This window comes from Hemiscyllium ocellatum, chromosome 24 (assembly GCF_020745735.1).
Source record: "Hemiscyllium ocellatum isolate sHemOce1 chromosome 24, sHemOce1.pat.X.cur, whole genome shotgun sequence".
NCBI lineage: Eukaryota > Metazoa > Chordata > Chondrichthyes > Orectolobiformes > Hemiscylliidae > Hemiscyllium > Hemiscyllium ocellatum.
The window spans coordinates 14,381,097-14,406,219 of NC_083424.1; the positions used below are offsets into that span (position 1 = coordinate 14,381,097).

Consider the following 25,123-nt stretch of genomic DNA (forward strand, 5'->3'; position numbering starts at 1 on the left):
CCAGGGTGCTCAGCGTTTGGCTGGAGCTGCGGCCCCGGCGCTGATACGTTGAGGTGTGGTCTGATTGACAGGGTATCTCGCATCCCGATTGGTGGATGGCGACAGCAGCTCCGCCATTTGACTGGCTGGGCTGTGAACTAGGCACTGGCCCCTGTGGGTGGAACTTTGATCGCGAGCTGCTGGATGGGATAGTTATGTATATGGTGTTTGACATCAATGTCAATAGTTGCACAAAATCTACCTCTGTCTCTCACCGACAGTAGAATGACATGTTTTACTAAACGTCAGAAAATGCTGGAGCTCCGCAGCCGTTTATGAAGCTTCCAGGTAATGGATCTTTCTTCATCAGAACAAAAATCAGGTGAAGCGATTGCATCTGTAATATAGTCTGATAAAAGAACAAATTAATAGAATGTATGAGTGTAGCTGCTTCGTAAATGTTAAAGGTGTTGCATGTGATATGGTATGCTACCCCTCTGGCTTTAACACCCACTGGGTTAAAGGCTTCCCACAGCGGGCGTGCTGCACTGCCAACCATGCTTTCCTTCAATCCACCCTTGTGGGTGCAAAAGGATCCCAAGACACTACTGTACTTTGAGAAGAAAGCGTGGGAATTCCATGGCAAATATGTATCACTCAACCAACATCACTTAAAAGCAAAGCACTGTGGATGTTGGATACCTGAAGTAAAATGAGAAAGTGTTGGATAAACTGAACTGGTCTAGCAGCTTCTGTGGAGACCGAGCTAATGTTCTGAGTCAGAGCTATGCTCAGAACTTCCTTTAAAAGATGATTTTTTGGTTATTGATGTTTGCACATGCTTTCTGTGTATGCATATGTGTGTGCATTCAACATTACAAAGGTAACTACTTCAAAAGTGCTTTGGGACAACCTGTAAGATAATGCATAAATGTAGGTCTGCTGGGTTTTTAAAAGATTCCCCACCAAACACCCCAATAGGAGTGCCAAAATTAGAAATTGTGTCACAGCCCATGAGGGATGGATAATAAATGTGGTGCTGCTGGAATTAAAAACAATCTGTTTATGTATTTTCTATGAGTGTTGAATTGTGGAATATTTTGTTGATAAATCTTTTTCAAGACTTCTGTAACAATTTCATTGCTATATTTAATTTTGACTGATTTTAACAATTGAATGAAATAAAATTCCCCTTTTTTTAGTGTTCATTTCACAATGGCAAACAAGACATTGATCATATCGGCTCCAGGGAAGGTGATATTGCATGGAGAACATGCTGTGGTTCATGGAAAGGTAAGCGTGGATTTAACTGAAAGAAAGGCAGTTTACATTCTGTACATGAAAGAGAGACACTCTGGCTGGGGGTGGTGGGGGAGAGTAATCTATTTAATTAAGTTTGATTTCAATCTTTTGAACACATCAATAAGTATAGATGGTGCCAAAAATGCAATGGCAGTTACAGATGACAAAATAATTTGACCATGAAATTGCTAATTTATAGTGAGAATAAGCAATTGACATACGAGGAATGGCTGAGGATCCTGGTAACATACGAGGAACGGCTGAGGATCCTGGTAACATACGAGGAACAGCTGAGGATCCTGGGATTGTATTCATTGGAGTTTAGAAGATTAAGGGGAGACTTAATAGAGACTTACATGATAGTACATGGCTTGGAAAGGGTGGACACAGCCTTAGAATTAGAGGGGGTCAATTCAGAACAGAAATGCGGAGACATTTCTTCAGCCAGAGAGTGGTGGGCCTGTGGAATTCATTGCCGCAGAGTGCAGTGGAGGCCGGGACGCTGAATGTCTTCAAGGCAGAGATTGATAGATGCTTGACGTCACGAGGAATTAAGGGCTATGGGGAGAATGCTGGTAAGTGGAGTTGAAATGCCCATCAGCAATGATTGAATGGCGGAGTGGACTCGATGGACCGAATGGCCTTGCTTCCACTCCTATGTCTTATGGACATTATCTTCTGTTAAATGGGTTGAATTTTCACATTTATGTTGTCTATATCACCAAATTTAGATAACAAATGCATCTTATTATAACAGCAACTAGTTAGTTCCTAAGTAACTCTGGTACTTTGACTTCAGCTGCTCTTCCTAATAGACCTATCCAGCTGTTAATCACTGTCTAAAGAAAAGCTTTTTTACAACACTGTACTATCTGAAACTGTTCTTTTTTAATGTAGTAATTCTGAGAACTAACCTAAATTGTGTAGTTTCTGGTGAGTAGATGTTTGGAGGACCTAATGTCCTTTCCTAATGCCATCTACATGAGGTGAATCAAGATGTGATATGCAGGGCTTCTAGCCTTGATATTTGTGAGTAGAGGATTAAAGCATCTGGGTTGAATTTAATTTAAAAACATCTCTGTAAAGTCTTTGTAATTTGACCCTCTGACAGCAGGGATCATTCTCATTGCTCATATATGCATTGACCTGGTGTCCTGGAACATTGTCACTGATGGATGGTGGCCACATGCTCTGTGCAGGACTCCACATATGTGTTAGAGATTTTAATTTGACAATATAACCCAACCTACATTATTTATTGGCATCTATAAGCAATGCATCAACTAACACTTTAAGACCTTCACCCTACCCTAGCAAAATTCTACCCCATGAGGGATAATGTATGCCATCAGTTTAAGGATGGCTCCTCAATCGAGTCTACCAGGGTGATGCTCTGCTATGTCACACCTGAGACTGTGATTCCTTGTCATTTTATATCTGAACAATTTGGAGGTCTCACAACACAAACCTTTAGGATGCACTATAAGTTTTTCTTGTACACATACTATTTAACCCAGCTAGTCTTTGGTTCTTCCATTCAATTAGTTGCCTGTCTATACTGTAAGAAGGGCTCATGCCTGAATCGTCAATTCTCCTGCTCCTTGGATGCTGCCTGACCTGCTGCGCTTTTTCAGCAACACATTTTCAGCTCTGATCTCAGCACCTGCCGTCCTCACTTTCTCCTGTCTATACTGTAATCTGTGTTCAACCTTTGACAACCGATTTTAGTTTATACAGGAGGATTGTGAGGTATCTTGTGAAAGCCAGAGGCCATGTATAGTTTACACTATGGCTTGGTTAAAAGTAAAGATAGAGTACTGGAGAAACTCAGTGGGCCAAGCAGCATTTCAGTTGAGCACTCAGATCCTGTACGGACCAACTGGTGGAGATATTTACTGACATCTTTAACCTCTCCCTAGTACAAGCTGAAGTCCCCACCTACTTTAAAAAAAAGTCCACCATCATCTTGGTACTCAAGAAAGCACACACAACATGCCTGATGACTACATGCCCAATGGCTCTCACCTCCATAATCATGAAATGCTTTGAAAGGCTGGTCATGGTCCACATCAACTCCAGTCTCCCAGCCTGCCTCAATCTCTACAATTTTCCTACTAATGAAACAGATCTACAGCGAACAGCATATCCCTAGAACATCTGGACAATAAGTACACCTACATCAGACTCTTGCTCATTGAAGACAGAGCTATAGTCAACAAAATTCCCCAGACTAATCTCAACCTCTGAGACCTTGGTTTTGGCTCTGCCCTCTGCAACTGGATCTTCTGCTTTCTGACTCACATAGCGCAATCAGTGAAGAGAGGTAACTGCACCTCCTTCACAAAAACACTTAATTCTGGAGCCCCCCCCCGCCCCATCCCAAGGATGAGTCCTCAGCCCCCTACTGTACTCCCTATACACCCATGACTGTGTTGCCAAATTCCAAGTGCCATCTACAAGTTCACTGACAACACTGCCATAGTAGGACAGATATCTAACAATGACAAATCAAAATATGGAAGGAAGCTCGAGAGCTGAATGGCTTGGTGCATTGAGAGAACAATCTCTCTCTCAACGTCAGCAAAACTAAAGAACTGATCATTGACTTCAGAAAGAAAGGAAGAGAACATTCCTTCATCTACATTAATAGAACGGAGGTTGAGAGGGTGGACAGCGTCAAGTTTTTCGGAGTGATGATAACCGACAACTTATCCTGAACGTCCCTTGTAAATGTGACGGTCAAGAAGGCACTACAACTCCTTTTCCTCAGGTGGTTCAGGAATCTTGGCATATCCATGAGGACCCTCACCAGCTTCTACTGACACACCATTGAGAGTATATTGTCCAGGTGCATAACGGCCCAGGATAGCAACTGCTCTGCCCAGGACCATAAGTAACGACAGAAGGTTGTGACAGAAGGACAGCCCAGACCTTTACTGAACCAACCTTCCATGCATGGTCTCCACTTAAGTGGCTCCTGTTGCTACGGAAAGGCTGCCAACATCACCAAAGACCCACTGCACCCCAGTACTGATCTCCTACAATCTATTCAGTTAATCAGGCAGAAGGTATAGAAGCATGAACATATGCACCAGAAGGTTCAGGAGTAGCTTCTTCCCATCTGTTACTAGACTGATAAATGGACTCTCTTATCTCAAATAATGTTGATCTTGCTAATGTTGATCTCCCCTAGCGCACGCCCTGTGCAACGTAACCTTTGCCTTTGTCCAAGTTTGATTTTTAAACCACCCCTGATCTGTACATCCTTGCTTACTATGATGTGTCTGTACTACACGAAAATAAAGCTTTTCACTGTACTTTGGTACACGTGACAATAAATCAATCAATCAATCAAAAATCTTTGAAGTCAGGAACAGATATAATGTCGAAGACCATAGGGACAACCTACTTTGTTTGCTTCCCTTTGTACTATTGTAACCTTACTTCCTTTGTGATTAATTTTCAGTTTGAATTTTCATTTGATTTATTTGTTGATTTAATTCAGTTTTGCGTAAAATGTCATAGAGGCAGGTGAAATGGTAATTCTTCAACATTGGCAAATAATTTGTCCAATTGTAATCACTCCCCTATATTCAATTTTTATTAATGATCTACAGTGTGGGAGGGATTTCTTTTTTTTTATTTTCCATTTCTTGTTCCCTTGGCAAAATGTAGGTGTTAAGACAAATGTCAATCAGCCAATTATAAACTAAATGTTTTTGTTTGGTATCATTATTACAGCAGACAGAAATCACTTGTCAACACTGATTTTCTTATGCGCTTGAAATGCTGAGATAAATGTATTGTTTTTGAAATTATGGTACTAATGCTAAATATTTTTTGTATTTGTAGGTGGCTCTGGCAGTCAGCTTAAACTTGAAAACATATCTCCGACTGCAACCATGTCCTGATCAAAAAGTGCAATTAAACTTACCAAATATTAATGTCCATCTTAGTTGGAAACCTGCTGCCCTCCAGTTTCTGCAGTCAGCAATTGATGGTAAGATGCACATAAATGAACAAAATTATAATTAATTAATAAAGGATGTTGTACTTGCAACTTTTTTTAGAGACATTAATTCATAAGAATATTAGCATAAAAGATAGTGCAGCCAATAGAAGGGTATAGGAAAGTGGTAATAAAAAGTGAAATATTGGGAAATTGGCAACATTGAAACATGATTTAAACCTAACATTCTGGAATAAGGATTTGTATTAATCTCGGTGAAATTGCAGTTTTGCGTGGTTCACCAGAAATCTCAAATGTACTGTTCAGGGCATAGATGGGGAAATTCTTTGTTCGTACCAGTACCTGGAAGATGCCTATTTCTGCCGCATTGTGATTAATAGACAAAGGGATATTTTTGTCTGTTTCTCATAGGAATAGATGGAGCTGGAGTAAGTGATTTCAGTTTTTTGAGCCTGGTCTTTCATAGCTGAGCTAGTTTTTGTTTCAGATTTTAGATTGACAAGAAAGTTATCTGACTCCACCTTGAATAAAATTAATGACCCAGCCTCCATTGTTTTCTGAGAAAGAGAAAATAATGACATTTGAAAGAAAAATAGCTACCCTCATTTCCTTAAAAGGGAGACCTGTTATTTCCTCAGATCACCCTGATTCCTCTGTATCACCAAGTTCTGCAATCTCTCTCCATTTAAACAGAAGACTGGTTTTTCTGCTGTTCCTGGCAAACTGGACAAGTTCACATTTACCCATGTTATGCTCCATCTGCCAAATTTTAGCCTACATACTTGACCTTTCTATATTCCTTTGCAGAGTCTCTTACTTTCCTATCTATCTTGGTGTTATCAGCAAATCTAGCCATTGTATATTCAATCCCTTCATCCAAGCTTTTGAATATAGATTGTAAATATTCTTTTGAATAATAATTAAGTTCCAATACAGTTCAAGTTTATAGCACACGGAAGATAAATCCCTACAATTCCTATTTTGGCTCCGAGCCTAAAGTCATGCAACAAAAAGTCTTTCAGTCAACTTGCACAATTCAGGATCACTCTGTTTGATAAATAGATGCAAAGATAAATCAAAGCAATAGCAGGAGAAAGCTCTCAGACTGCTCAAGCTTGGTTACATTGAATACCCTGAAGTAACTTCAGTTGGCCTCTGTTAAGGCAGATGTCCGATTAAATCATGCTACTGCGCAGGTTCTTCCATAATACTAAATAGCATGCCCTAATTGAGTGTGCAATTTGGTTGAGCTCCAATAATATCCATGTAGAACCCTATGGCCATACATCATGTCTCTGCCAACCTTGCTTCAAGTTCTTTACGGTCAAATGTAATTAGGATCTCCTATTGGGAGGGAGATGACAAGTTGAAATTTTGCAAGCACAGATTTGTTCATTGTTAGGTTTGGAGACTCTAACTTAGCAACTCTTCCACATGAGTTTGACATCCAGCTGTTATTTTTTTATAAAGTTTAATAAAAAACTTCTCCCAGGAAAAAATATTTACAGAAAAAGTACTTTGTGGGATATTCTCCTCCACTTACTGATCCTATATTTTAGAAAATCCAACACGTACTGACTTTTTCATGTGAGTTTCTATTAAGAGCAATGAGTTCCTGCTGGAAGTGGTTTAAAGAAGCATGGCACACATTTGGTCAGATGGTTGGCTTGATTACAAAGGGATTTGGGACATGTTTCTATAGGGCAAGTGCTATGGAAATACAAGTTGTTGCCACATTTTAATAGTTCATTCAGTTACTTTGTATGCAGAGATCTTGAATGTTAACTAATTGATATGTGATGCTAATGTAAGAGATCAGTTGTGGAAAAGTGATTATTTGAAACATTATAACTTCTAGATTTAACTTCTGTTTTGTTAGTGTTAAACTACAGTTGATAATTAATCTAGACAATTTTTGATAAATCAAAGAATGAAATGTATGCAATGTGTTGCTTTTGGTTTGTTCCTTTAAAAACAAGTGGCAGAGGTGCAAAATAGGTTGTGTCTGACTTCCCATTGATTCTATACTGATTATTATTATTATTATTATTATTCACTTTCTTTTAGTGACTGACGTGCTGACCCCAATGGCTCCAAACCAGGAACAAATGGATCAATTGAGACGGTTTGCAGGAATTCCAGAAGGCGTGACAGATACAGAGAGCCTCAGTGTCCTCTGCTTCCTTTACCTTTATGGTGCTATCTCCACCAGAAATGGGTATTAGATTTTTCTATCCACTAAGTTTACTGCAGTATGAATGATACAATTCAACTTGGCGCAGAATTTGATGGTGGAATGTGTCAGATTGGTGTCACTATTGCAAAAGTTTAACGATGTTTATGGATTACATCTGATAGGTGCTGCATAATACACTTAATTCCTTAGTAGTACAGAACTTAAGCATTGTTAAAAGGAGACATGAGGTCAATGCGTTGTGTCTTGTATTCATCAGGACTAGGACACAAGAAACTAGACTTGGAAAATACATACTCAAAATTGGGTTTGCGTTTAGGCGGATATAACTGTAACCTAAAAATAAGAAAAAGATGGATGAGAACATAGGTCAGTGTCATAGAGGTAAAAATAATGCAGAAAAGATTATTGAATTAATAATAAATCATCTCACAAACATAAACGACTTAAGGTTATTAAGAGTAACTGAAACATGCGTTCAGAGATTTGAGGTAGATAATATTCTGGAGTGTAATGTGTTTAGAAATATGAAAAGAAAGAGTGGGAAATGAGGCAGGTGTGTTCTTAAGAAACAACAAATTCAGTAGCAAAATTAGATCACTAATAAAGGGATCCATACAGAACTTGTACAGTATTTCATTTCAGGTGTATGATAACAAAAAGACATAGGGCTGTTTAAGTGTTTGTCAAAAGGTGGATAGGGTTAATGGTCAAGGTTTTTTTTTCCAGGGTCATGGATAGGATAAATAGACAAAGTCTTTTTTCTGGGGTGGGGGTAGTCCAGAACAAGAGACCATACATTTAAAGTGAGAGGGGTAAGATTTAAAAGAGACCTAAAGGGCACCTTTTTCGTGCAAAAGGTGATTTGTGTATGGAATGAGTTACCAGAGGAAGTAGTGGAGGGTAGTACAATTACATTTAAAAGGCATCTAAGTGGGTATATAGAGTCATAGAGATGTACAGCATGGAGACAGACTCTTCGATCCAACCTATTCATACCGACCAGATATCCCAACCCAACCTAGCCCCACCTGCCAGCACCCAGCCCATATCCCTCTAAACCCTTCCTATTCATATACCCATCCAAATACCTCTTAAATGTTGCAGTTGTATTAGCCACCACCACTTCCTCTGGCAGCTCATTCGGTACACTTGCCACCCTCTGAGTGAAAAAGTTGTCCCTTAGATCTCTTTTATATCTTTCCCCTCTCACCCTAAACTTATGCCCTCTAGTTCTGGACTCCCCACCCCAGGGAAAAGACTTTTTTTAATTTATCTTATCCGTGCCCCTCATGATTTTATAAACCTTTGATATGGTCACCCTTTTCAGTCTCCAACGCTCCAGGGAAAACAGCCCTGGTCTGTTCAGCCTCTCCCTAAAGTTCAAATCCTTCAATCCTGGCAATATCCTTGTAAATCTTTTCTAAACTCTTTCAAGTTTCACAACATCTTTCCAATAGGAAGGAGATCAGAATTGCACACTATTCCAACAGTGGCCTAACGAATATCATGTACAGTGCAACATGACCTCCCAACTCCTGTACTCAATACTCTGACCGATAAAGGAAAGCATACCAAATGCCTTCTTCACTATCCTATCTACCTGCAACTTCACTTTCAAGGAGCTATGAACCATATGAATAGAAGGTTTAGAGGAATATAGGTCACAAACTGGCAAATGGGACTAGATTAATTTTGGATATCTTGTTGAGATGGACAAGTTGTTCTGAAGGGTCTGTTTCCATGCTGTACATCTCTATGACGCTAAGTGAAGAAAATTATAAATCTAATGTGAAAATATGCACCTTGCAGCAATCAAAATGCTGAAATGACATTGTGTTGTTTTTATCTTTTTAAATGGTAGGCAGATGCCAAACATGGACATTCTGATTTGGTCTGAACTTCCAATAGGAGCTGGCTTGGGATCTAGTGCTGCATATTGTGTATGTCTGGCAGCAGCACTTTTATCAGCCAGTGGGGCCATTACCTGGCCAGTTCCACAGGAGTACAACAGTACCAGGCAAGCAAAGATACCTCCTGAGGTTCTATAACCTGTCCTATAATTAGACATATAAATTATCCAGTCAAAGAAAAGGGGGAGAGTTGTAAATCTGGAATTATTGATTTCAAACAGAAAAGTTTGACTGGTTTATCTGTTACTATATCGAGTTGGGCTGGGTATGTTTATTGGTGGGATTCTCTAGCAATTTAGTAATGGGTATCTGTGATGTAGAAAGTTGGTTTGCAATATAGAATGATGCCAACAGTGTGGGTTTGTTTCCCACACCAGTTCACGATGAAGGATTCTCTTTCCAACCTCCACCACCACCTCCCCCCCCCCCCCCCCTTACCAACCTTACCTGAGCAATGGTGACCTTCAGACTAAGTAATCTCTCTCTAATGAGAAAGCAGCCCAATGGTCTGGTAAGTCTGAAGTGACCTTAATGTGTTCACCTGATTCTGTAAAGTTGAAAATATCAAATTGTTCAACCAAACTGACTGCTATCTGGTGCTGAGCATGTGACATTGAGTGTAGTTAAACAGAAATACTTGTTCTTTTTGCCAAGGATGAGAAAAAGATTTATTTAGAGGTGTAATGCAATACTCTGCCTGTTGGAATATCTTGAAGCATTGCACTCAGCATCCCAATCTTGGATGATGCCGATACCACCTCTCTTTGTCCTACACATCAGCTGTTTTGCCACAGCCTACAGTCAGCTGCACTTATTTTAACAGAAAGATGCTATTCAGTCTGTCATTTACTTGCTGACAATTTACTTCATTCCCGATCCCATTAGACTATGGCAAGGACAATGCAGATCCCTAAACCGCCAGTGATCTGGAAGCTTTAATCAATAAAATTAATTAATCTTTTTTGGGTTAATTGTTCATTTGCCAAGGAGGAGCCGATTAACATAGTGGGTACAAATTGCAGCAGATCTAAAAAAAATTAGATTTCAGCAAGATTAGCAAGACGTAGTGTAATAAATTGTATTGCAGTGTGAAAGACAATATAGTTATAGCATATATTTATTTATTGTGAAAATACATGGAGGAAAAAAGGAGGAGATGTAATGAACAATTACCATTAAACATTGTAAAATAAAGCCATGGTCTGGTAGTATTTCATTAGAAATATTATTCTTGCTGCTGACCAATGTTTCTATGCATTTATTTTTCTCTTTACTGACAAACAGGTGGAGTGAAGATGAACTGGAGCTGATTAACAAATGGGCATTTCAAGGAGAGAAATTGATCCATGGAAGTCCATCTGGTGTGGATAATGCTGTGGGAACATGGGGTAACATTTATTTATTGTATTGAAATCAGAATATTTTAGTGGGATTCAATGTGCTGTAGTTCTCTTAAGGAGAAAGAAACGTCAGGAGATGTTGATTAAATAAAGTAGGAGGGGAAGAGGGTTTGTAAGGGCTATTAGCAATGTAGTCCAAATGGCTTGCTCATTTAAGTTTTATAACAAATATTGAAATGTAACTTTTCTCTGGAAATGACCAGTAACAGAAAGAGTTGATGATTGATTGACTGTGTAACATACTAATGTTTGATTTGGAAATGGTGGAATTGCAATGCTGATATTGTGAATCATACCACAAGGTGGCATCCTCTCTGCAGCAGTTTAGATTTCTCATTCATGTAATTATTTCTTCTCATATCTGGAAAGCAGGTCCTGCTAGCAATATTTAATGAGAAGGGACAGAATGAATTGGAAATGTGTTGAATAATTTTGTAAGAACTCGCTTAGAGTCATAAAGTCATAGTGATGTACAGCACGGAAACAGACTCTTCAATCCAACTCATCCATGCTGACCACATACCCTAAGTTAGTCTAGTTCCATTTGCGAGTACTTGGCCCATATCCCTTTAAACCCTTCCTATTCATATACCCATCCATTTGCCTTTTTAAATACTGTAATTGTACCAGCCTCTGACAGCTCATTCTTTACACATACCACCTTCTGTGTTAAAAGTTGCTCTTTAGGCCCCCTCTCTCCCTAAACCTATGCCCAATTCCTAGTTCTGCACGCCCCAATCCCAGGGAAAAGACCTTGTCTACTTACCCCATCCATGCCTCTCATGATTTTATAAACTTCTATAAGGTCACCCCTCAGCCTCCGATGCTCGAGAGAAAACAGACCCAGTCTATTCAGTCTCTCCCAATAGCTCAAACCCTCCAACCCTGGCAACATGTTTGTAAATCTTTTCTGAACCCTTTCAGGTTTCACAGTGTCCTTCCGATATGCTATTGCATTGTTTTAGAACTTTAAATTAACTTGGTTTGAAAGAGGAAGGAAGCCAAATCCAAAATTAATGTTTCAATGATTTCAAACACTAGAGGAATAATACAAGAGTTCTGAGGCTCTGAAAGAAACATTTCAAAAGAGAAGTATCCAATTGATTTAAAGATGGTGAGGAAAGCAGCAACAAAGAAGAATGTTGAACCATGTGTTGTTGTTTAGAAGGAAAATCAAGTAAACCAATGTCTAATTTCCCAAAATAGTTTTGAGATAATTGTTTTGCACAATTTCGCTAAATCCATGTAATGGGGATTTACTTTCAGTGTTAAAGAACTAAACTATAGTCTTTCTGACTTGATATATCTATTTCATCTGGTAAACCTCACAAGTGAATCAGAGAGTTAGTAATGTAAATCACACACTGTCTTACAATTTGACAAAGTCTTTGCCTAGAAAACCGTTTTATTATTCATTGTGACAGGAGTGCACTTTGTACTTTTCACCCAGCACATCAGCTAGTTCATGCATTTATTGGTCAATATTTCTGCTGAGTGTTTACTTAATTATGTAATACCACATTAGGTCTCAATATTAACCACATCATCTCCACTGTGATAGTTGAAATGGTGAGAACTTTAAAACTTTGCTGCAGTAAGTTAAGAAATGTGCACATTGTTGAGGGGTGTGATATTTTCTTATTTTGTTTAAAGGAGGCTACCACAACACAGTTGGGAGGCTGATTTACACTTAACAACAGGGCTTGGGGAAAGACAGCAATTAAATGAGGTGATAGTTGCTGGCTGTAGCAGGTTAGTGTTTTTAGAGCAAACTGTGTAATCCCATCCACCATCCAGGATGGCTTTGATCATGGTCCTAACCCCTCCCCATAATCATCAGCCTGTATAAAATCTTATTGTTAAATGTGGAGGAAGCATTCTCTGAACTGTATCCATCTATTGGAATTAGAGCTTTGCTTCACTTTCAAATATTTACCTGTGTAATGTTGGGTTTTATAACCACATAGCTGAGGAAAAACAAAGGCATGCTGTTGGTAGCTTTGTGTTCTGCACCCTACAAGACAGAATCAGAAGGATGCCAAATCTCATAGAGAACAAAACTTAGGCTGTGTGAGAATAGGATGCTGATTGACTGGCAGGTAGACTCTGGTTGGTAGAGGCTTTGACAAGGGTAGTTGCATCATGGAACAGTTAACCCAAAACTCTTAATTAAATTCAAATTCAGTAAGCCCATAAGACCACAAGACATAGGAGGACCATTAGGGTATCCAGCCCATTGAGTCTGCTTTGCCATTCAATCATGGCTGATAAATTTCTCAACCCTATTCTCCCTCTTTCTCCTCGATTTCCTCAACAATCAAGAACCTATCAATCTCAGTCTTAAATATACTCATTGACCTGGCCTCCACAGCCTTCTGTGGCAATGAATTCCATAGATTCATCACACTCTGGCTGAAGAAATTTCTCCTTGTCCCTTTTCTAAAACGTCTTCCCTTTACTCTAAGGCTGTGCCCTCAGGTCCTTGTCTCTCCTACCAATGCAAACATCTTCCCAATGTCTACTCTTTCCAGGCCATTCAGTATTCTGTAAGTTTGAATTAGATCACCCCTCATCCTTCTGAAGTCCATAAAGCCAGCGTCGGGAGTGTAGTTCTAGAAAAGCACAGCAGGTCAGGCAGGAGCAGGAGAATCTACATTTCGGGCATATGCCATTCATCAGGGCTTCCTGATTAAGCCAAAATTCCCAGACAATTTTCATATCCTTATGGTCACCATTGGATCATGTCTCAGTATTAACATGAAGGAAATAGGTTACTGAGGATCAGATCTGGCACTTTTCCTGTCAAAATGGCTATTTGCTGCATAAACCAATTGATTGATTGGGATTGTCAGTGTAAGGAAATCCTAGTTCAACTGGATGTATTTTCTGCAGAGGTATGAGAACCATAGCGAAGACGTGTATGTACTTTTAATGTCAATCAATGTTTCCAATCTTTTTAATGTTTTTATTTGCTGTTTTGCTTTAGGGGGAGTTCTGAGATACCACGCAGGTAAAATTGTTCCTTTATCCAGGTATCTATTTTCAGCTACTGATTCCAGTAATGTTAGCGCTATTTTCTAAAATGTATTACAGCTTTTAACAACCCTGTGGTGCATTGAAGTGTACTGTTCGTGTGAAAAATTAACTATTCAGTAATTAATATTGAATTATTATTGAACTTGGCTAATATTAAATATTGACAAATAATTAAGTATTTTCATAATGTTGATTATATGGTAATTTATCACCTTTCCAATGCAGCAATAATTTTTAAATATATTTAAAACAAGGGACATTGACACTAATGACTGTCCCAGTTTTGGCATGAATTATTTCTGTCTGTTGATCCAATTAATTTAATTCCATTTACTTCAAGGTTTGAGGACTTTTTTTTTGTCAAAAAAAAGACAAAAATAAAATGGTAACATTCAGATATTGTCTTTTTACATTTTCATATTTATGATCATCTGCATATGTTTCTCAACATGATCTCTACATTTGGCTTTTAGTCTTAAAGGTAAGAGAATATATGTCAAAAATTCCAAAGCTTGGAAGTTGCTTTGGAACCAAAAATCCGATCATCTTGGATGGGCTGGACAAGAGGGACAATTTAAATTCACTATCACTCTTTTGAATTTGGCCAAAGTTGCAGCTGCAAAGGCATATCAGGGAGTCACTTGTTTGCTGCAACCAGGTTCAATCATATCATAAATACTCTGCTGCAGTTTAATTGCTTTTCCATTGTGTTGAAGTAAATAGCAGAAGAACCAGGCTAATTTATTTAAAATGTGCAAGCACCCTGCTTCATATGCAAATAAAGTTCTATTTCTGTATTTAAATGGTGCTACAAGAGATAAAGGTTCTTTTTTGCTAGATCTTTGTTGGAGTACAGGAAATATATTGAAGGGAATGAGAAAGAGCTGTGAAGAGGTGCAGAATCCAAGTTGAGTTTGATCTCTGCTTTGGCATTTTTTTTAACCACAGCAATGAATTTATTTGTAATTTTTAACTTCTGTTTATTGATCCCTATCAACCAGTGTCTTGTCTTGACAGTATATTCCTCCTCAAGATAGGATTCTGGTTCATTTGAGAAAATGAGCATAAAATCATAAGGTATAGGTCCAGAATTAGGCCATTTGGCCCATTGCGTCGGCTTTGCCATTCAGTCACAGCTGTTATGTTTCTCGGTGTTTCTCTGATATGAACCTATCTACTGCTATAGTAAATACACTCAATGACTTGGCCTCTACAGCCTTCTGCAGCAATGAGTTCCACAGATTCCACATTCTGGCTGAAGAAATTCCTCCTCCTCCTCTCAGTTTTAAAGGGCATCTCTTCATTCTGAGGCTGTGCCTTCAGGGCCTAATCTGTCCTCCTGGAGGAAACCTGCATTGTGGCATTAAAGTGTTTGCAGTTCTTATTATTACTTTGTGATTGCTTCAGAATATTAATTGTTACTATGGGATAAACTGCTAAATACAGGCGATATCACCAAAGAAAAGAGATTTTTGACTTCCTTGGGTCAGGAGTCTGTAATTATTCTCCACATTTAGTCTCCAAAAGTAAGTAAACCAAAGTATAATTTCAGGAAACAAGCTCCTAAATCAACAAATGCAGGAAAATGATGCAGAAATCTTTAACTCCTTCAGTCCTCTGGAAGAATTTTTGAGACTTGCAATAAAGTTTTTGATACCATTTGATAAAGTTTTATACAACTTGATTACTTTCAATCAGTAACAATGACATTTTAATCTGATTGTTTTCCGTTCTAAATGGACAAGCTATTAAATACAACACACACTCTCACTCTGCTGGAAAAGCTCAGCAGGTCTGGTAACATCTGGAGGGAAACAGAGTTTAATGTTTCAAATCAAGTGAGCCTTTTCCAGCATTTTCTGTTTTTGTTTCTGATTTACAGCATCCGCATTTCTTTCAGTTTTTTTATAAGCTATCAAATGCATCTTATTCAGATGTTGTCATAAGTGGGGAGAATAAATGTCATACATTCAATTATTTCTATTTGTTTAACTTTCTCTTTCTACTTTGTTCCAGTGTCCCCACTCTCCGGATACTTCTTACTAACACAAAGGTGCCAAGAAGTACGAAAGTACTAGTAGCAGGAGTGAAAGATAAACTTAATAAGGTTTGGATTTTTTTTAATGATCTCTGTGGGTAGAACTGAATTATCTCTTGTTTTCAGATAGTGAAATTTTAAAAATGTGTTTGGTACCATTTACTTTATGTACCTGGTATGATATTTTTCTTTCGCACAAGGTCGCTTCGCTCAGTTGACTGGATGGCTAGTTTCTGATGCAGTGGCAACAACAATACTGATTCAGTTCCTCTTCCAGCTGAGGTCACTATTAAGGCTACACCTTCTCAACCTTGCCCCTTACTTGAGGTGTGGTGACCCCCAAATTAAACTGACCACCTCTCATCCGAGAGAGAGAGAGAGAGCAGTCCATCCGCTGGGATCATGGTGACTTTCATTGTTTCAATCTTAGTGGTGTCCTTGGCATTCCATCTAGATTTCAGCTGGCCCAAAAGAAATGGATTTTGTTTGTCTCCACACCGTTCGTATTCAATGTAGTTTCAGAATGCAAAACTGTTTGTATCAGTTGGTAAAAAGTTATTGGTCTTTCAAGTCACAAAATGGCAGGTGTAGGAAACAAAAACATCATGAGTGCAGTAAAAGGAATTTCTCAAGTTAAGTCTGTGGAATGTTGTTATGACAGAACAGGATAGAATCAAGTATTCTGATAAGGTGCTATGCTCCCCCTTTGGAGAATCTCTACTATCTACAGAGTCACGTCAGTGTGATTAATTGCCAACCATCTATCTAGATGGGTGCAGCTGCAAAGATTGCATGCATGATTAAGCAGCCTAGTTGAGCAACAATTGCTACTGTCCAGCCTCTCTTCCACAAACAAAACTGTCCACAACAAATACTTGTACTATCTGCACAATGCCACACAGTTAATTACCAAGGTTAAGTAATTAGCAACTCCTGGCCCCTTCGCTTTTATTAGCTAGAAGCAATGCAATCCTTGGAGAATAACATCTCAAAGTTCCTGTTCAAATCTGAGATCAGATTGCTTTCCTTTCATGGTCATTGATGAGAATTCTCTGCCAAACACTGTGGAAGCCCCATGAGCAGATATGCGGCACAAGGTGAAAGAGCAGAGTCGGCATCCTCTTAAAGCAACAAGGGATGAGCAATGTAAATTGTTTCTGTGTCATTTGTTGTCTGATGCAGATTTCACTGGGAAGGCTAGCATTTGATGCCTTTCCCTAATCACGTTTTGAGAAGGTGATGATGAGCTGTTGCAGTACTCTTTGACTTGCTCTAGCTTCTCTTTACAATGCTGCAGCTTGTTAGGTCATTTCGGAGCCTGATTAAAAGTCAACCAGTGTGGATTCAGACTAGGTGAGGTCTCCTTAAGAGACATTAGTGAACCAATGGATTTTTGTGACAAAGTGTGATAGCTTTGTGGTCACTATTACTGTGTAATTGCATTTAAATTCCACTGGTTGCTATCGTGGAATTTGAACCTATGTCCTCTGAGTATTTGCCTGGACACAGGATTACTCGCACAGTGGCATTACCACAAAACCATAGTCTTCACGTAAAGAACACATTTTAAGAACATTAATGTTACTCCCCTTGAGCACAGAATACACATTCAAAGTTGGGATAAAAATTGGTGACTGGACTTATGAAATTTTTCTTGTGTATTGAAAGTTTACAGGAGATCTGTGGTGTGCTTTGCTATTCTTCGAGCTACTTGTCATATGTGAATAACAGAGAATAGTGAATCAACCTCCAGTGAATTTTCTTTTTTTTCTTTTTTAGCTACCAAGCATAATAAAACCTGTCCTGGATTCAATAGATGCTATTTCATGCGAGTGTGAACGTGTTCTGGCTGCAATAGCATCTGGCAAAGCCATAGATGAGCACTATGCAATCCTGGAGGTGAATTTTATAGATCAGTTCTCTTTGTACTTTACTGCATTTGTATTTAGTCTGGTCAAATTATAATTTCAAACAGTGCAGTTAACAACTTTTGGAAGAATGTCATATGTTTGATAACTTGCATCTACTTGATGCAAAATGATCAGTATATGATGTTGGAGTAGCTTAGAGTTTGACATTACTTTGTGACAGTACCTTAACCTCTGCTGGCAATTCTTATCTTAAAGCCGTGTTCTAGAGTTCTGAGGGTAAGAACTGCGAGAACAATTCTGAAGCATCATGCCTCCTCTGAACTGTCCTAAAAACTTTTCAGTCGCTGGGTTTTCTGAACTAAATTCAATCTTTAATTATTTTGACCCAATACAAGCTAATGGTGATCAATGTTTACTCTACCCATTTTAAACCACAAGTGGTAAACGTTTCTTCCAATAGTACACCAGGATGTAGCAGCTATATACTTTTTGTCACATACAGGCTTAAGTCACTGTTCCAGAAGGAATCTCTGACCTTATCTTTTTTAAAAAAAACACTTTCACAGAAATATACCACTGAAATCAAAACTCTTAAAGATCATATTAATATACATGTATAAATCACACACCTGACATGCAAGGGTTTTGAGTACCTAATAAAGTTAATTCTTTTACCAGACCAAAGAGGACTGAACTAGAAGCTTTTGTAGCTCAATTAGTAGTGTTCCTATCCCTCCACCAAGAAATCCGGATTCAAGTCCCAATTGTTCCAGAGATGTGTCATAAAATCTCTGAACAGGTTGATTTATAAAAATAAACTTTTAAAAAAAGGAAATGAAAGGGTTTAGAGGGATATGAGCCAAGTGCTGGCAAATGGGTCTAGATTAGGCTAGGATATCTGGTCAGCATGGATGAGTTGGACCAAAGGGTCTGTTTCCATGTTGTACATCTCTGTGACTGAAGTCAATTATGGTACCTTTGGAACTACTTGTACCAGCTGTCAAGACCAGCTAATGCAGCAAAAAGCTGGAATTAATCTTGTATGTCTATGTGGCCCAGCTGCATTTTGCCTTCACCATCGAATTATCAGAACAAATTTTGAGGATTGAGTAACTGGTCACCAGAAAAAATGTCTTCTTACCTATTCAGTGGTAATTATTTTCTTGCCAAAGTTATTTTCTGTGCTGATTTCAGGAACTTATTGACATCAACCAACACCACCTGAATGTTATTGGAGTGGGCCATTCATCACTGGACAGATTGTGTCAAATAACTGCAACATATGGTCTACACAGCAAACTGACCGGTGCAGGAGGTGGTGGATGTGGCTTAACACTGCTTCGACCAGGTACAATGAGTGCATGCTTGGTTGGGTAAATCATCTTCAATGATTTATCTTTTTTGCACTTCCAGCAAACAGAAACAATTGTTTATTAGCAAATGAGCTACAAGGTTGAAGCTGTACCACAAACTAAGTACAAGAACTTCATTTTTGACTCTGTTAAAAAGACTGAAATAACCAGAAACAAAAACAGAAATTGCTAAAAAGCTCTGCAGACTTGGCAGCATCTGTGGAGAGAAATCAAAAGTTAACGTTTCGGCTTGAGCGACCCTTCCTCAGAACGGAGGACGGTTCACTCGACCCAAAACATTAACTCTAATTTCTCTCCATAATTCTGTCGGACCTGTTGAGTTTTTCCAGCAATTTCTATTTTTGTTTCTGATTTCCAGCATCTGCAGTTCTTACTGTTTTTATATAGTAATAACCGGTTGTGTGCAAATAGAAAAGTTCCTCCTCCCTTGGATCTACTTGATTTTGTCTTTTTAACCCGAGTGAAGTTGTGCATTGTGGCTCCTTGCTCCTCCTTCTGGGTTTCGTTATAAGTTGTTATGTTATTATGCATTTTCGTGCTCAATTGGAGTTCATTGCTGAGGAAAGTGAAGAAACTGTAAAAATATGCATTATTACACAGGAAAGTGACCCATAACTATTTGCAGTCAATTAAAAGTGGAGTCACTGTCTACTATTTAAAACACAGCAATCAATTTAGACAAGGCAAATTCCCACAAACAGCTAGGGTAAGATCACCTATTTATGAAGTTATTTTGAAAGATAGGTATTGACCAGAACATGTTAAAACACATCCGATTATCCTCAAAATAGTACTTAAGTTCACAGACAGGCCTTCGGTTCAACATCTCATCTGAAAGACAGCACCGCTGATTGCATAGCATTCCTTCAGTACTGGCGCTAGATTGCCATGCTCGACTTAGTGTTCATATCCCTGGAGTGGACCTCGAACCTTCTGACTTGAGAGACTGATATCTCTTACAAATGGCGAATGTGGGTTATAACCCATGCAGTAATGAATTTGTTTAGCATGCTTACCTGCCTCCACGTATTTTATGCAATAGATGATGTTTAGAGTCATGTATTTGGCAAGGAGCGATCTTCTCAGTTCCTGTTCATTCCAGTATTAGGTGTAAAACGCCCTAAGTTTATTTCTGAGCTTATAGTTGATTGGTGGAAAACAAATTTCCATGCAGTAATGCGAGGTTAATGCAATATTGTAATTTAACCACCAGGTGTCAGTGTGATTCATTTAATTGTATTACTAACCTGATAGACATTGTCAATTTGACAGAGGTGAAAGTGCTGCAGGGTGAGCTGATTCATTTTATTATGCAGTAGACTGCACCAGTCCCATTCCTGTTAGCTCTTTCTGATGTTCTTTTGCGTAAGTGAACAACCCATAAAAATAGAGCAATTCCCACAGGAAGAGTAAAGCTTAATTGCCTTCAATTGATATAATCATGGACCCAAGTTGTTTCAGCTCCCTATTTAATTCTCTTACTTTCAGACTTCATTCCTCTTAAAGGTATTATCCTGCCATGTTATCAGCATCTATTATCTTTAAGTAACTGTATAACTGTAAGTATTTGAAAAACCTGTTTAATCTATTACCTAAACACAACTGAAATCACAGAAGTACAGCAATTTATCTATTTTTAATGAAGGTAAGATGGTTATACTTTTGGGTTCAGTCAACGTTCATCATTTTGGTGTTCTTAACAACATTAGGATTAAAAATACCTGACCTATTTATTCAATCACTTCTATAGAATATGATTCAGTACTTTTGTCCACAATTTCTGTTATAAAGTAACTTATCCTTTTTTTGTGCTTATGCACATTTACAAAATCTCTACTCACTCTAGTCACTGGCCAATAGTTCTCCATTATTACTGATATAATAAAGGATGGGTTAATTGAACACTCATGCTGGTGTATGAGAACATCTTGTTTAACCTTCAGTTTGGATATGTAATGACCTGTCACTTCGAATTCTGTAGTTCCATAGAATGAAACTTGTTGGAGGGGGCCAAAATGAAAACAATGTAGTTACTTCCTTCCTTTAAATAAGGAGACCAGTACTACACCCTGTACTCCATCTGCAGTTTACCCAGAGCCCTATAGAACTGAAGCATAACCTCTCTCTACTTTAGTATTGAACTCCCCTCACAAATCATAACATTTTATTAGCTTTCCTAACTACTTGCTGTACCTACTTTCCAGTTTTTAGTGATTCCTGCAGTAGGACATGCATCTCTGAACTCTGTAACCTGTCACCATTTAGATAACAACATGATTTTTTTATTCCTCCTGCAAAAATGAACAATTTCCTATTTTCTGAACATGACACTGCATTTGCTCAGTCTTTGACCAATTACTTAACTTAATCTTTTGTAGTTATATTTTCTCTTCGTAAGTTACTTTGCTACACTTCTTTGTGTCATCAGGAAATTTGGCAAATGTATTTTTGGTCCTCTCATCCACGTCATTGATATAAATGGTAAACAGTTGTCACTCCAGCACAGATTTCTTTGCATTCTACTTGACAATGCTTGCTTTTGATTACTAATAAAATCTCATTCTTGAAATGTCCGAATGCTTGCCTGCCTGTGACAAGTCCCACTAGACAATGAATAAATGTTGGCCTATGATCTGCAGTGTGAACAGAGTCTTGTTAACATGGAGAAGGCGGTAGAGCAGGATGTGAGTAAGGGCAGTATGTTACCTGCTGGTTGGAAAGTGGAGCTTCAGTGTATGCCAGGAAGTGTCAGCAATCAGTTATGTGCCGTGAGCAGCCTGTGCTTGGGGCCAGTATATCATTAAAGCTTTTCTTCAAGGGAAGTTTTTAAAGACCAATAGACAGGAGCAACTAGCAGGTACTCAGCATGGTGAATTATTCAAACCACAGGATCTCCAATTTGAGTGGGCTGGCTTCCTATAAAATATTATATTAGTACAAAAGATCAAAGAAACTCATTTACACTGGATTTAACTTGCACTTAATACCTTGATGTTTTATGCTGGTTTGGTCAATTTTGGGTAAATTGCACTGAAAGACCAACGAAACTGAACTCCTCTGTCTCTATGTTTTTTACTATACAGAGGTGGGGAGTATCTGAGTATATTGCTGCAGGTTTGTATTGTAGCTGTTAGAGTTATTGTAAATGTAGCTGAAACCTCCCTTCATGAACCATATTATAAGATTAACTCTGTATTTCAATTTGGTCTGTTCTGTTCATTTTGCTTTTCAGATACAAGTCATTCTGTGGTGGAAGCATCAACACAGGCTTTAAAAGACTTTGGGTATGATTGCTGGGAAACAGTTATTGGTGGTTCGGGTGTGTCCCTGCATTCACCATTCTCCTTGCCCAAGGACATATTTCAGATTCTGTGCAATGTGAAGAATTGTCAATGAAGAGATTTGGATACCTAGTACTGTCATGGTAATCATTTGTATTCTGTCTTGTCATTCTTCCTGGGATTTAATCACTCATCTTAGAATCCCTACAGTGTAGAAACAGACCAGTCGGCCCAACAAATCCACACTGGCCCTCTGAAGAGTAACCCACACAAACCCATCCCCTTACCCTTCTTCTGTACATCTACTCCTGATTAATGCACCTAACCTGTACATCCCTAAATACTATGAACAATTTAGCATGGCCAGTTCGTCTAATCTGCACATCTTTGCATTGTGGGAGGAAACTGGAGCACCCAGAGGAAACCCATGCAGACACAGGGAGAATGTGCAAACTCCACACACAGTTGCTCAAGGCTGGAATTGAACCTGGGTCCCTCGCACTGTGAAGCAACAGTACTAACCACTGAGCCACTGTGATGCCTTAGATCTTGCACCTGTTCTCCTCCATATCTTCCTGCACCTGATGAAAATGCAGTCCAATGGAAGTTTGTGCTATTCACTTCTGTACATGTAACATTGTTAAATCTTTTACATTATACAGGACTGCTTATTTCCTGACTGAAGCACAAAGCTGATCACTAAATCCCTGAAAGAGAAAACATTTACCAGTCAAAATGGCGGACATTCAAACTGCTGTAGTTGGCTGAATAATACTGCAGTGGAAAGGGTTGGCACACCAGATGTACTCTGTAATGGCTACATTTTTGAATTTGAACAATAAATTGTGCAAAGTGAAAATCTAAAGACACTTTAATAACCAATGTGTGTTGGCCCAAATCTTCCCAATAGCATTGAAACAGGTGCATTTGACATTGGTCCATGAGAAAATAGCACACTGACTTTGTTACATTTCAAAGAGTCAGACTTCCGATGCACATCCTGAAGAACTCCCTCTGCAGGAATCCATGCAGACCCGAGGAAGACGATTGACTTATGTCTCCTTGTTAAGGTACTAGTTGCAGTGTAATAAATTTAAAGATATAGTCTGAATGTCTATGCTAAAAAGAGGGAGCTGAGTGAGAGAGTTAGGTTGAGTCATGAATTGTCTCCAGTCTCCATTCCTGATGAAGGGCTTTTGCCCGAAACATCAATTTTCCTGCGCCTCGGATGCTGCCTGACTGGCTGTGCTTTTCCAGCACCACACTCTTGGCTCAAGTCTCCAACTCCAATCAGCTAGAGATTCGTACATGGCCCCAAGAGCAATGAAATTGCTCGCAGGCAACTACCACAGAGGTCTGCACCTCAGCACTTCCACCTCAGTATGCTTCTCAGTTGCATGTCAAGTTCTGGACGATCTGTGCTTGAGAATTGAAGAGGATAACTTTTTGAACTATTGTGAAAGGTTACTGGAAAAATATGACCTAAAAACACTACAAGTGTTAGGTGTAGTGCCTTACATTGTTTCTTCATTATATTGATCAAGCTGTATCAATTTTTACATCCCAAAGAAGAAATTATCACTGGATTATTGTGACTTCTTCCTGCCATACTGGCATGAAAGCATCTATCGAGGTTAACTTTCGCATACATTTTCATTGAGTTTCAGAGAAGAGTAATGGTGAATATTTTAGAGTGTACGAGATAGGAAAATGAAGCAGTATCTTTCTATTGATCTTGCAATCCACTTCTTTCTCCCAAGGACTTCAAATACTTAGTTTTTGGGAGTGGAAGTGACTCATCGAGAGAAATTGTGATAGAATGGGGCATTATAGTCTGGTGTATTAACAGCAAATCAAGGAAATCTTTGGACCTGGCCCTACTTTTTCGGTTTTCATTTTTCCTTTGGAAGGTATTGCTTTGTGCTATTATTTCCTGGTTACTGTCCACATGACAGGTCGTGTTTGCACTTAGACAGTGAACGTTTGCATAGACAAGTAATTTAACTATCAGTGGAGAAGGGAGAAATTTTTGGGCCAAGTCTGAAGTTAGTTTCTGTGCATCCTAAAAATACTGAGGCCAGGTATGAGATTTCAATCACAATAGCTTTCAAATTGATTTGCTGACAGTCATAAAGTCAGCTAATCTAGATATTTGACCGTTCCTGATTTTGTTTAATAAAAATCGAGTGTGTTGCATACCAAAATACAGTTCCTGATTCCTCATTGAAAACAAACTATGCACATGTGCTGTTTCTATTGTAGGTTGTTAATCATGTATTTTAAGAAACTTTAGACCCCATTGCCTTTGTATTCTATTGGCAATGTATCAGCATTTTGTAAGGGATTTTGAAAATTACAGTTGCCCAAGCTGAGATTAGCTAGCTCAACGTAAATGAGGAATTAAAACTGGAAGCTTACTTACATACAGGATGTGCATTTACCAAGGCACAGGCTCCTCTCTTTAACCTTGAAATTAGTGATAGGACACACGATCCTCACCATAAATGGCTGACTAAACATTTCCAGCCTTTAGAAACACTGCCTGAATTGAATAATGAAAGAGTTTTGATGATGTATCCTATTTGTAAGGATAAACCTTTTTCTTTATAAGAGACCTGTCCTTGCAATCATATCTTTCTGATGTTCCTGATTTCACTGTTAAATATCACCTGCAAAATCATTGCACCTAGCTTAATTCAAAAAATTTGGCAACTAATTATTTAAAAGATTCTTAAATCTGAAGCCAGAAATTTGTGAGCAGATCCA

General features: G+C 38.6%; 1 protein-coding gene across 2 annotated transcripts; it reads left to right on the forward strand.

Annotated features, from left to right (window-relative positions):
* The first annotated feature begins 144 nt into the window (after positions 1-144).
* Positions 145-23,222, forward strand: mvk (mevalonate kinase). Of its 2 annotated transcripts, none has more exons than XM_060843489.1 (12): positions 145-361; positions 1,182-1,272; positions 5,134-5,281; positions 7,319-7,469; positions 9,310-9,465; positions 10,643-10,746; positions 13,745-13,790; positions 15,811-15,901; positions 17,612-17,731; positions 18,898-19,051; positions 22,309-22,500; positions 23,020-23,222. In XM_060843489.1, exons 1-11 carry the CDS (start codon positions 315-317, stop codon positions 22,470-22,472), a joined length of 1,272 nt encoding a protein of 423 aa, XP_060699472.1. In that variant the 5' UTR covers positions 145-314; the 3' UTR covers positions 22,473-22,500; positions 23,020-23,222. The 2 variants fall into 2 exon arrangements, with proteins under 2 accessions (XP_060699472.1, XP_060699473.1); XM_060843490.1 differs by having other exon boundaries at positions 145-327.
* The last annotated feature ends 1,901 nt before the right edge of the window (positions 23,223-25,123 follow it).